The 13,691-nt window shown below is 40.1% G+C and overlaps 1 protein-coding gene across 6 annotated transcripts; it reads right to left on the minus strand.

Moving 5' to 3' along the window:
* Nucleotides 1–1,194: 1,194 nt before the first annotated feature.
* Nucleotides 1,195–12,709, minus strand: LOC115681562 (uncharacterized). Of its 6 annotated transcripts, none has more exons than XM_056306937.1 (14): nt 11,650–12,695; nt 11,442–11,556; nt 10,688–10,861; nt 9,050–9,247; nt 8,814–8,915; nt 7,242–7,415; nt 5,599–5,802; nt 5,369–5,470; nt 4,696–4,754; nt 4,428–4,602; nt 3,734–3,907; nt 2,460–2,607; nt 1,944–2,271; nt 1,202–1,802 (listed from the first exon to the last, which is right to left on the minus strand). In XM_056306937.1, exons 1-14 carry the CDS (start codon nt 11,778–11,780, stop codon nt 1,796–1,798), a joined length of 2,091 nt encoding a protein of 696 aa, XP_056162912.1. In that variant the 5' UTR covers nt 11,781–12,695; the 3' UTR covers nt 1,202–1,795. The 6 variants fall into 6 exon arrangements, with proteins under 6 accessions (XP_056162926.1, XP_056162929.1, XP_056162912.1 ...); XM_056306945.1 differs by having other exon boundaries at nt 1,203–1,802; nt 5,605–5,802; XM_056306949.1 differs by lacking the exon at nt 5,599–5,802 and having other exon boundaries at nt 1,522–1,802; nt 11,650–12,686.
* Nucleotides 12,710–13,691: the final 982 nt, after the last annotated feature.

Consider the following 13,691-nt stretch of genomic DNA (forward strand, 5'->3'; position numbering starts at 1 on the left):
ATATCCATGAATCTCTAATTCACAGAAGTAAAGTGTTTTACTTAGGTTTCTAATCGATCCTTAATAAATTAATGATGATTCTTGAATGAATTGAATTGATTGTTTAAATTGATTACATTAAAATCCAAAAGTTAGGCTTGGTATGGGCTTACAAAAAACCGCATTAAGTCTTTGGACATAGTAACCCATTAGTTTTTCCTTTGATATTTCACTTCTGGGAAGGTCGTGACAATATCACGTATAACATTTTATTTAAAAACCGTAGGATGAATAGGGATCGCATTCAAATTTTCATTCTAAACCTTTTGTATGCTCAGCTGGACTCCACTTATATAAACCATGAGATTTTAAGAACTAAAAAGACCCTGTTTTATGCCCACATCTTGACAGCTTACATTTTACACCAGAAGGATAAAGCCAAAAGCATATAAAAGATGCTGCAAAACAGCTCGAAAGTTCAACTCTTGATGAAGAGCAAGAGGGTGGAATTCAGATCCATTATAATAGCCTAACAGGGAAATCAACGTACTCCCATATCGATGAAGAATACTCATAGACTGTTGGCGAATTGAAAATGCCAAGAATATGATGACTTTGAGTAATCGAATTGAGGACCTGAAATGATCAACATAGTCTCAAACAAGGGCTTCAAATGACAATATAGTCTCTCTCGGGAAGCACGTGCATCTCACATGCCACATGATGGGGACATTTTCGTCCACATGCTTTGTTTTCACTGTTTTTCTTTTCTCTATTCATCTTCTTCGTTCTTCCATCTCTTCAGTTCATCTTCTTCATGCTTTCACCTGACGCTTAACTTTTTCCCTAAAAAGAGAGAAAAATGAAAAATCACACCAACTAAATTTGCCGGTAAAACCACATGAGTCGTCACCATCACCTCCGGCCCCGTTTCCGCGGAGGATGTACTGGAGCCGTGGCGAGCTATCGATGCTATAGGCGGGGAGAGCTAAGGAAGGCAACAAGGACTCATCCGTAAGCAACAGCGATCCCCGTTGATTAGAGGCCGTAAACATCTTTCTACAGAATCTTCCCACCTCCGGCAAACATTCCATATTATATAAACAAACAATTCTCCTTCACCTCTTTAATTTTCAGCGAATTTTAGGTCCATAAGTTCAATTTTTTTTTTATTGTAATTAAGCACAAACGGACGTAAGTTTTTGTCTCCATCCCAACCCATCTTTGACTTGAAATGGTTGGAAATTTCAATATTTTGCTTTTGCTGGTTCAGATCGATCTTTGGTTGTAAGCACGCAGGTACATGGTCATCTTTTGACTCGTTGATAATTTTTGCTTCTCCTGGTTCAGTCCAGACTCTTTTTACCAGTCGATCTGAACCAACCCAGATGTTGCTTTTGCTTTGTGCTTTTGTTTGAAGTGAAGAAGGGGTTTCGTTCAAAATGCTAAGGGAGAAGTAAAGGAGAGAAGAAAGAAGAAGACGAACTGGAGAGTCGGCTTAGGAAGAAGAAAGGAGAAGAATCGAGAAAGAAGAAAGAAAAAGCAAAGAAAGAAAGAAAAAATAGGTTCGGACAAAAATGCCCTTAAGCATAACTTGAAAAATGCATGTGAGATGCATTTGCTCACTAAAGACCTATTTGAGACTCTGTTTATCACTTCAAATCCTTATTTGAAATAATGTTCACTTCTGACCATTTTTTGAGAAAATAGTCACATTTCGTGGCCTTATTCGAAGTTTTCACTTGATTCAAACAATGTCTAAATTATCCGCATTTCTTTTGCCTTTCTGTCTCCAGCCTTGAACCATCACCGAAGATCAGACCCTGCACGTTTCGCACACAAGATAATTTTACAATTTGTACTACTATTGGAGTCAGGGGTCCCGCTTATCACTGCTGTTACATCGGGAAAATTCAATTGAATTGGGATTCTAAACGAAAAGCAGAAGAAATGGATTTCCTTACTCCTTAAACTCGACATTGATCGAAGCCATGGACGGATTGGCAATGGCTTCAAAAGCGGTCTGAGACAGGACCAAATCAGCACCGGTGACGGACTGCTTGGGGCCGGCGGCAGCGGCGGACTCAACCGAGAGGGCATTGTCGACGATCTTGACCCGGATAGTGCCGGAGCCAGGTTTGCAGGACCCGGGGCCAGACTGCGCCTTGCTGATGCACCGCACCTCGTACTCCCTGCCACACGCTGCCCCAAGGTCCCATAGTTTGTCACCCACAGCCGCGAACAGCTTGTTCTCAGGGAACTGGGATGAGCCCACACCGTAGCAATCCGTCCCTAAATCAATGGTAAGAAAAAGAAAAGTTTTTTTCTTTTTGGTCAAAAGAAAAAGGAAAGTTAACATAGCAAGTTTTCTTTTTTAATTTAAAAATGGAGAGACTTTTCGCTTCTGTTTTTCTTTTTCTTTTTCTTTTTTTTTGGGGGGTGTGTGTGTGTGTGTTGGGGGGAGTGAGGTTCGTACTTACGTTCATAAGGAGGTGTATAATAAGAAGCTATGCCTTTGTCACCGAGGGCCATGGTGACGGTGTCCGAGAGCACGAAGGCGAGGAGGAGGAGGAGGTGGCCTCGATGGAAATAAAACAGACTCCTGGTAGACATTCTTTTACTGGACTCCTGTTTCAAGATAAAGCCTTTTTTTTAATAAAGAATAACACACGTACTTGAAACGAAAAAGAGTGGCACAAGCCCCAATCGGCGACCCCACGTTATGTAAATTTTAGGGATAAATTGTTCAATGTGGTCTCTACCCTAATATGCAATATGATCTTTGAACTTATAATTTGTTCAATGTGGTCCATGAACTTTTAGTACATGTTCAATTCAAGTCTATAAAGTATATAAAAATGTTCAATATTGTCGTTCCATTAATTAAGTTCAGGGACAATATTGAATATTTTCATAAATTAAAAGGATTAAATTGAATATGTATTGGAAATCCAAAGACCACATTGCACATTGAGATAAACTTCAAAGATCACATCGAACAAATTAAAAGTTCAAAGACCATATTGCACATTAGGACAAAGTTTAGGAACTATTTGTATCATTTTCCCTAAATTTTACCTCCTTTCTTATACATTTGGGCATGTTACCCAAACTAACAGAGCCAACATTTCACCAAAATTAAAGGTAAACCTGCTTCTAAAGATGCAGCTCAAACAAAATATTAAGCAGCAACCCTAAAATCCATCCTTCCTCTCTAGACAGTACAAAATTCTATAAGTCAATTATGTAGAGGAAGTATATCCGTCTATGGTGAAGCCATTTCCCCGCTAAGTGCGGTTGGAATAAAAGAATCCTAGGAGGAGGTAAAAAGAGTTCCAGAATAAACATCCCAGGGAACTTGTAAAACCGCATTCACCAGTCACCACAAAGATGGTGAGATTGTATGCATAGCACACGTGGTGAGATTGTATGCATAGCACACATATTAGATCAAAGAATAAGAGCATGTTCGTTTGCATCAATGCAAATGCCAAAATTTTAAACATTATTCGAATTTCAGAAAATTATAAAACGAGTATAGCAAACGAAAAATTATAGATTATAATAAGCGAAACGCGTCAACACATGAGTATTGTGGAGGTTTCCAGAGTTCTATATTTGAAAAAATGCAATGTGCATGAGCCGCAAAATTTATATTAAGCAAAAAGTAAAAATAAATCCATATGGGTATTAAGGGATTGGAATTTAAAGTAGAACAAAAAACTAAAGCCAAATGCAAAGCCCAAGTACGTACCCTGTGCACCAAACAGTTGATTGAAGGATGTCGTCGAAAGAGATTGTGAATAGGTGAAACAATAACCAGTGCCCCTGCTTGAAGCACGGAGAGTGCTAGTCGACTCAGTTTCTTAGCAAAAGCAGCAGCCAAGTATGCTGGAAGGAGGGGTGATTTTAAGCAGGAAACAAGCAGCTGCAGTTAATAATTAGCGTAGTGTCAGAAAGCAATCCAAAGGTTCAGTAGAGCATGAATGCCACATAGAATGTCTCTACTTTCAAGTTCATCGTTTTAGACATTCATATATCTCTGGACAAAATCAGCAGGTCAACATAAGAAAGCAATGAAACCATTAAAGCATACAGAAAATGTCAGCTTCATGTCAGGAAAGGTCCAAATTGCTCCATTGTATAGCTCTACGATCTCTACTAAAGCACAGTCCTACATGAACTAGCATATCAGCCATCTAAAGAATTGACATTATCTTAAGTTGCCAAAAGCAATGGTTCACATATTGCATCAACATTCTTCATAGCAAACATCAATTAAACACCCTTGATCATTGCTAAACCTCATGCCTCCATAACAATTTCGAGTATGCCAGGTTCCATGCAGACATATATCACATATTCATGAAAATTGATGTGATGCAGGACTGCTTGAAGAAATGATACAAAGTCAGGTAATATAGGAGACGTGATCAATGCAAGATTACTTCATAAAATTTCGCCCTGTGTTTGGTAATGAAGATGGAAGGTTGCAATAGTGCGGAAAGCTTTTCATAGAAGTAGGTGTATTCTAAGCCATGTTGCTTCAAGAGGATGAAGAGACTGCTGAGAGCCATGACACTGACAACTCCACCAATGTTGTACGATCTCGTCAAGAAATTACTGCAAAGTTTCAGTTTACAACTTAAGTTTCTCGAGCATGAAAGATGTCAAATTCAACAGCAAATAAACAAAAAATTGTGGAAGCAAACTCACCATAACATGATGGAATTAGACAGGTGAGGAATAACTGCCTGATGGAGAGAGACCAGAACCTGAGTGTCCAAAGCTAGGCAAGTCATGTAGTTTATAATAGAACCTTGAAAGCTCGGTCAATACGACACCCCATCCATCAGTGAAACATTGGAAAAGAAAAATGACCATGGGCAATAGATATAGCTAATGCCGATACTAGAGATGATGAAGGAAACAAGGTTTTTGCCGGTAATTCCAGCAACCCAAACAAGAGCTAAAACATTATGGAACATTTTACCAAACTACTATTAAATGCCGACCATAATATAAGGTTCGTGAGCCGAAGTAGATAATCACTCGAAAAAGACGAGATTTTCCATATTTTTACATGGCAAACAACCAAGCAATGAAGAATACTCAAATATTCCATGGCAAAGGCTCTTTCATACTAGTTGCACCAGTCAACAGGCACTCGAATTCGATCAAAAAAAAAAACAGGCACTCGAAACTTATTCGAAAATGTTGATGTACCGAGATGCAAAGATAAATCCAACATCTCATACTCCATTTGCATGGTCAAACCATCACATAAAACACAATGAACCAGTGGACAGGGCTTCCAGGGACACCACTCAAAGTCATGCTCTGTACACTTTCGTGCGAATGATTATGAATGATAAGTTCCTGGACCTACCTCCTTATATACATCGAGTGGAAGTGGCAACCTCAAAAATGAAATCCACGCTTTAGTACACTTCAATTCTATCTTCTTAGCTATTTTGGTGGCGGACAGTACCTGTAGAGATATTAAACAGAAAAGCAAATACCCAGTTAGTATAAGTAGAACGCAAGTAGACACATCACTTGGAATATTCAAAAGGAAAAGTTGAAGAGGCACATCAGGAAAATAATAAAGGGCAGTAGATTAACCAGTAATATATACAGAAGATTCATGCTTTTCACTTTTAGGTGAACTTCTGGTTTTAATGACTTGGACATTCCACTAGCATCACAGAAATGATCAAAACCGGGTTTCTTAGACAAATCCATGCCAGTTGAGTCATTTCTATTGCCAACAATCTGCTCTTCCATTTTCAGATCATCCTTGGTCTTAGATTCACCATCTTTCTGCACATATCCACAAATGTGTGTGTGAGATACAGAGGGCAACCAGTGGAAGAGAAGCATCATTTCACTAAAATTTAAGGTAAACGTACTTCAAAGAGTCCTGGTAGAAGCTCACAAAAAAGATTAACTTCCAAGCCTACAACTCATCCTTTCTTAAACATCAGTATGTCACCCAAACTAACAGAGCTACGATTTCACCAAAATTAAAGGTAAATCTGCTTCTAAAGATTCAGCTCAGACAAATATATTAAGCTTCAACCATACAAGCCATCCTTCCTCACTAGACAGTATCAATTGTCTATAAGTCAGTTCTTTAGATGAAGTATATCCATCGATGGTGAACACGAGGGAAGTAATAAGCATCATGAAGGAGATGCCCTAAATGCAAAAAAAAAAAAAAAAAAGAACTGCAGAATTGCAAAAGAAAGCCTACAAACTGCCAAAGCATGGGTCCCACATATATCAGCTTTCAATGCAGTAAACACCACAAATCACATTTGGGAATATTTAACAAACATGAAAGCTTTTTCCAACTCCTTTGGGTGCTCAAAGGGCACACAACACCATTCCAACCGTACCCCACATCATGCCATTGCCTAGACACCAACATCCTGAATAAGTCATTACTTTCTTCCTATATACAAACAACAACCACGTCAACATTTGAAATGCACAAACTGCCAAAGCATGTAAGTTGAGAGGCGCACAACATTCTCTTTCAATTACAGTGAGTATCATGTAAGTTGATATAAATCAGAATATTTTCTTCCAAGTGAAATCCATAGATTAAATAGCTTTTGAGTTATAGGTAATACAATACCCAAAACCTGGGCTACTTCATTTCAAAACATGTTGCTACTATGTTTCAAATAAATGTAATGATACTACTATGTTGCTACTTTGATCAGTCGAATCGTAAATTTCTACATCTTCCATGGAAGTTAAAATGAATCAAGAGAAAATCTTCCAACTGACACTAAGAATCTTACAAAACCACATTGTAACCATTTCCCCACTAAGTGGATAGAGGTAAAAGGAGTTCCAGAATAAACATCCCAGGGAACTTGTAAAACCACATTTACCACAAAGATGGTGAGATTATATGCATAGCACACATATTGGACCAAAGAATAAAGGCATGTTCGTTTGCATTTAAAAGAAAGCAAACGCCAAAATTTAAAAAATTATTTGAATTTCAGAAAATTATGTAAAAAATTTAGCTAATGAAAAATAATGGAATCTAGTATTTAAATCTACGTGTCAACACTTGAGTATTGTGGAGGTTTCCGAAGTTATATATTTGAAAAAAAGCAAAGTGCATGAGCCGCAAGATTTATTATATTAAGTAAAAAGTAAAAATAAATCCAGACTAGTATTAAGGGACTGGAATTAAAGGAAGAACAAAAAACTAAAGCCAAGCACAAAGCTTAAATAAGTACCCTGTGCACCAAACAGTTGATTGAAGAATGCCATCGTAAGAGATTGTGGATAGGAGAAACAATAACCAGTGCCCCTGCTGGAAGCACAGAGAGTGCTAGTTGACTCAGTTTCTCAGCAAAAACAGCAGCCAAGTATGCTGGAAGGAAGGGTGATTTAAAGAAGGAAACAAGAAGCTGCAGTTAATAATTAGCACAGCATCAGAAAGCAATCCAAAGGTTCAGAAGAGCATGAATGCCACATAGAATGTCTCTCCTTTCAAGTTCATCGTCTTAGACATTCATACATCTCTCGACAAAATCAGCAGGTCAACATAAGAAAGTAATGAAACAACTAAAGCATCCAAAAAGTGTCAGCTCCATGTCAGGAAAGGTCCAAATCGCTCCATTATATAGCTCTATCGCTTCTACTAAAGCACAGTCCTACATGAACTTGCATATCAGCCATCTAAAGAGCTTGACATTATCGAAGGTGCCAACAGCAATGGTTCACAAATTGCATCAACATTGTTCAAAGCAAACACCAATTAAACACCCTTGATCATTCCTAAACCTCAAGCCTCCATAACAATATAGACTGTGCTAGGTTCCATATAGACATATATCACATATTCATGAAAATTGATGTGATGCAGGACTGCTTGGAGAAATGATACAAAGTCAAGTAAAACAATAGACATGATCAGTGCAAGATCACTTCATAAACTTTCACCCTGTGGTTTGCAATGAAGATGGAAGGTTGCAATAGTGTGCAAACCTTTTCATAGAAGTAAGAGTATTCTAAGCCATGTAACGTCGTGAGGGTAAAGAGACTGCCGAGAGCCATGACACTGACAACACCAATATCGTACGATCTCGTCAAGAAATCACTGCAAGATTTCAGTTTACAACTTAAGTTTCTCGAGCTTGAAAGATGTCAAATGCAAGAGCAAATAACCAAAAAATTCTGGAAGCAAACTCACAAAAACATGACGGGATTAGACAGATGAGGAATAACCGCCTGATGGAGAGAGACCAGAACGTGAGTGTCCAAGGCTAGGCATGTCATTTAGTTTATAATAGAACTTTGGAAGCACAGTCAATACAACACGCCATCCATCAGTGAAACCATAGAAAAGAAATATGACCACGGGCGATAGATTAACTAATGCCAATACTAGAGATGATGAAGGAAACAAGGTTTTTGCTGGTAATTCCAGCAACCCAGACAAGAGGTCTTACTAAAACATTATGGAACATTTTACCAAACTACTATTCAATGTCGACCGTAATATAAGGTTCGTTAGCGAAAGTAGATAATCACTCATAAAAGAACAGATTTTCCATATTTTTACAAGGCAAACAACCAAGCAATGAAGAATACTCGAATATTTAATGGCAAATGCTCTTTCATACTAGTTGCACCAGTCAACCGGCATTCAAAACTTGTTTGAAATGTTGATGTACCAAGATGCAAAGAGAAATCCAACATCTTATGCTCCATTTGCATGATCAAACCATCACATAAAACACAATGAACCAGTGGACAGGGCTCTTTCATTCGCATGATTATGAATGATAAGTTCCTGGACACACCTCCTTATATACATTGAGTGGAAGTGGCAACCTCAAAAATGAAATCCACGCTTTAGTGAACTTCAATTTTATCTTCTTAGCTATTTTGGTGGCAGACGGTACCTGTAGAGATATTAAACAGAAAAGCAAATACCCAGTGTGTATAAGTAGAACACAAGGATACAAATCACTGTGAATATTCAAAAGGAAAAGTTGAAGAGGCACATCAGAAATATATTAAAGGGCAATAGATTAACCAGTAATATATACAGAAGATTCATGTTTTTCGCTTTTAGGTCAACTTCTGGTTTTAGTGACTTGGACCTTCCACTAGCATCACGGAAATGATCAAAACCGGGTTTCTTAGGCAAATCCGTGCCAGTTGAGTCATTTCTATTGCCAACAATCTGCTCTTCCATTTTCAGATCATCCTTGGCCTCGGATTCACCATCTTCCTGCACATCTCCACAAATGTGTGTGTGAGATATAGAGGGCAACCAGTGGAACAGAAGCATCATTTCACTAAAATTAAAGGTAAAACGTACTTCAAAGAGTCCTGGTAAAAGCTCACAAAAGATATTAACTTCCAAGCCCACAACTCATTCTTTCTTATAAATCAGTATGTCACCCAAACTAACAGAGCTACGATTTCACCAAAATTAAAGGTAAGTCTGCTTCTAAAGATTCAGCTCAGACAAATAAAACCATACAATCCATCCTTCCTCACTAGACAGTACAAAATGTCTATAAGCCAATTATTTAGAGGAAGTATATCCGTCGATGGTGAAAACAAGGAAAGTAATCAGAATCATGAAGGAGATGCCTGAAATGCCAATAATTAAAAAAAAAAACAGCAGATTTGCAAAAGACAGCCTACAAACTGCCAAAGCATGGATCCCACATATACTTTCAATGCAGTTAAACACCACAGATCACGTTTGGGTATATTTAACAAACATGAAAGCTTTTTCCAAATCCTTTGGGTGCTCAAAGAGCATGCAATACCATTCCAACTGCACCCTGCCGTCACCTAGACAACAACATCCTCAATAAGTCGCTACTTTCTTCCTATATACAAACAACCACCACATCAATAATTGAAATGCACAAATTGCCAAAGCATGCTAGCTGAGAGGCACACAACATTCTCTTTCAATTACAGTGAGCATGCCATAAGTTCACATAAATTAGAATATTTTCTTTCAAGTGAAATCCATAGATTAAAAAGCTTTTGAGCTAGGTTATACATTACCAAAAACCTGGGCTACTACATTTTAATACAGTATGTGAATCATCAGTGTTTCTAAGAATGTAATGAAACTACCATGTTACTACTTTGATCAGTCGAATCATAATTTTTACTTCTTCCCCGGAAGCTAAAATGTATCTAGTGAAAATCTTCCAACTAACACTAAGAATCCCACAAAACCAGAGTGTAATTATTTCCCCACGAAGTGTGGTTGGAATAAAAGAATCGTACAAAGAGGTAAAAAGAGTTCCAGAATAAAAATCCCAGGGAACTTGTAAAACCACATTCACCAAAACGATGGCGAGACTACATGCACAGCACACATATTGGATCAAAGAATAAGGACATGTTCATTTGCCTTTAAAAGAAAGCAAACGCCAAAATTTTAATCACTATTCGAATTTCAGAAAATTATGAAAAAAAAATTTACGTCATGAAAAACAATGGAATCAAATATGTGAATCTAGATGTCAACACTTGAGTGTTGCGGAGGTTTCCGGAGTTCTATATTTGAAAAAAACAAAGTGAATGAGCCGCAAGATTTATATTAAGCAAAAAGTAAAAATAAATCCAGACGGGTATTAAGGGACTGGAATTAAAAGAAGAACAAAAAAACTAAAGCCAAGCGCAAGGCCCAAGTAAGTACCCTGTGTACCAAACATTTGATAGAAGGATGCCGTCGTAAGAGATTGTGGAAAGGAGCAACAATAACCAGTGCTTCTGCTGGAAGCACAGAGAGTGCTAGTCGACGCAGTTTCTTAGCAAAAGCAGCAGCCAAGTATGCTAGAAGGAGGTATGATTTTAAGCAGGAAGCAAGCAACTGCAGTTAATAATTAGCGTAGTGTCAGAAAGCAATCCAAAGGTTTAGAAGAGCACGAATTCCGCATAGAATGTCTCTGCTTTCAAGTTCATCGTCTTAGACATTCATATATCTCTAGACAAAATCAGTAGGTCAACATAAGAATGCAATGAAACCACTAAAGCATCCAGGAAATGTCAGCTTCATGTCAGGAAAGGTCCAAATCGCTCCATTGGATAGCTTTACCTCCTGTAGTAAAGCACAGTCCTACATGAACTAGCATATCGGCCACCTAAAGAACTTGACATTATCTAAGTTGCCAAAAGCAATGGTTAACATATTGTATCAACACTATTCATAGCAGACACCGATTAAACACCCTTGATCATTGTAAAACCTTGTGCCTCCATAACAATTTAGAGTATGCTAGGTTCGATATAGATAAATATCACATATTCATGAAAATCGATGTGATGCAGGACTGCTTGAAGAAATGATACAAAGTCAAGTAATATTGTAGACGTGATCAGTGCAAGATTACTTCATAAAAGTTTGCCCAGTGTTTTGCAATGGAGATGGAAGGTTGCAATAGTGCGCAAACCTGTTCATAGAAGTAGGAGTATTCTAAGCCATGTAGCGTCATGAGGATGAAGAGACTGCTGAGAGCCATGACACTGACAACTCCACCTATGTCGTACAATCTCGTCAAGAAATCACTGCAAAATTTCAGTTTACAACTTAAGTTTCTCGAGCATGAAAGATGTCAAATTCAATAGCAAATAAACAAAAAATTCTGGAAGCAAACTCACAAAAACATGACGGGACCAGAACCTGAGTGTCCAAGGCTAAGCATGTCATTTATTTTATAATAGAACTTTGGAAGCACAGTCAATACAACACGCCATCCATCAGTCAAACCTCGGAAAAGAAATATGACCATGGGTAATAGTTTAACTAATGCCAATACTAGAGATGATGAAGGAAACAAGGTTTTTGCTGGTAATTCCAGCAACCCAAACAAGAGGTCTTACTAAAACATTATGGAACAATTTACCAAACTACTATTAAATGTCGGTCATAATATAAGGTTTGTGAGCCAAACTGAGCAAATTTTCTGCACTCCTACCTTCCTCATTCAGACTGGACACTTAAGCTACAAGTTATTATTTAGAGACAGAGCAATCAACAGATCCATTGCAACGACTTTGCGATTTATGGAGCTGCAGATCACAGCTCCTGGAATCCTCTTTCGTTCGCCACACACACAAAGTGCAACGCAAACACATCCAATGAACATGCCAGCAACTTCAACACACACATACTCAGCAAGCCCACATAATACAGACGTTACACCATTCACTTGTGGACATCGCACATGCCTTCATTAGCAGCGCACACAGGCCCATGCTTGCTCATTCTCGCACAGAACTCAACTAAAAACCACTTGCCCAGTGCGCGCATAGCACTCTCTCACACATGACAATTTGATCAACTTACCCACTCAGCTCACACCAAGCATCCAGCATATACCAGCAACCATATAGAACACCCATTTTGCTTTTAACACATCCCACGGTCCATATTCAAAGCTTGCCTACCTCCGTAACATCTTATCCTAGCTTGACGTAACACACAGAGTTCACCAATGACACCTAATCAACACACCATCCATCAGCAGCTCACACGGGCCCATGCTTGCTGTGTGAGAGAGCCATTTTTTAGTGAAGACACGCAAACGGATGAACTCATATCGGCGGATGGCGACAGACATCAACTAGGAACCTTTCCACGTGGAGACACGGAATCCCGCGATAGATCGCAAGGCAACGGCGGATCAACAAGTAGGAACTCAACGACGACACAACAGCGACTCCAGTTGCTCAGGGAACTCTACTCACTTACACGGGGCCGAGATTCAGCAACAGAGCAAGAGAGAATGGGATGCGAACCGGTTCGATCGGGACTGGGTCCGAAGAGACACGAGGCCGCAGCACAACGCCCGCAGACGCAGCAATGATGAATCCGGGACGTGAAGACGCCGCGAGAGCTCGTCGCGCGTGCGGGGTTCTGACGGCACAATGGACGACCTCGATCGATCAACGGCGACGCCGCGACTCGACAAGGGTGGCCAAAAACGGCGGCGGGGATCGGGGTGGTGGCGAGCGAAAAAGGCGGCGGCGGGGGGGGACAACCGGCCGCGGTTGTTTCGGGGGGTGGTGGGGTGGGGTGGGGTGGGGAAGGTTGCGGGAGGCTTCAAGGCAGAGAGGAGAGCGTGCGTGGCTGCTGCTGTTGCTTCGTGGTGTCTCGGCTTTTGCTGAGGCAAGAGAGAGAGAGCTCGAGCGGGGGTTGGCCCAAGGAATGGAGGGGAAAAGATAAGAGCGAGGGGGGGCTCGGCCGCCAGCTTAGAGAGGGTCCTCGTCGTCGGTACGTGGAGAGTGAAACGAAAGAACCCATCATCATCATACGGTGTCTCCCCCACCAAATCTCCCTCCCATTCCTTGACACCAGCATCATGCGGCATCTGATTTTTTTTTCTCTTTTCTTCTCGCTCCCGTTCATTAACGTACCGACACGTGGACCACCGTCCTTGGCGGCAAGGCGAATCGAAGTGAAGGATTTTCAAAAACCTTCTCTCTCTTCATCTCCATCTCTGAGATATCTCCCTCCTTCTTCTTCTTCTTCTTCTTCCTCCTCCTCCGTCCACGGCCGCCCGACCTCCGCTCCCTCCCCCCGTTCACCACCAGCGGAGCCGCCGGCGCCGTGACCGAGCTGGCCGCCACCGCTGCGTCCGGGCGAGCACGGCCGGCTTCCTCTTGTTCTCTCTCCGTCTCGTCGTTCTTCGGGACCTTGA

This window comes from Syzygium oleosum, unplaced genomic scaffold (assembly GCF_021117445.2).
Source record: "Syzygium oleosum isolate NSW1041296 unplaced genomic scaffold, Sole_v2.1 Sole_v2.02, whole genome shotgun sequence".
NCBI classification, from domain to species: Eukaryota; Viridiplantae; Streptophyta; class Magnoliopsida; order Myrtales; family Myrtaceae; genus Syzygium; species Syzygium oleosum.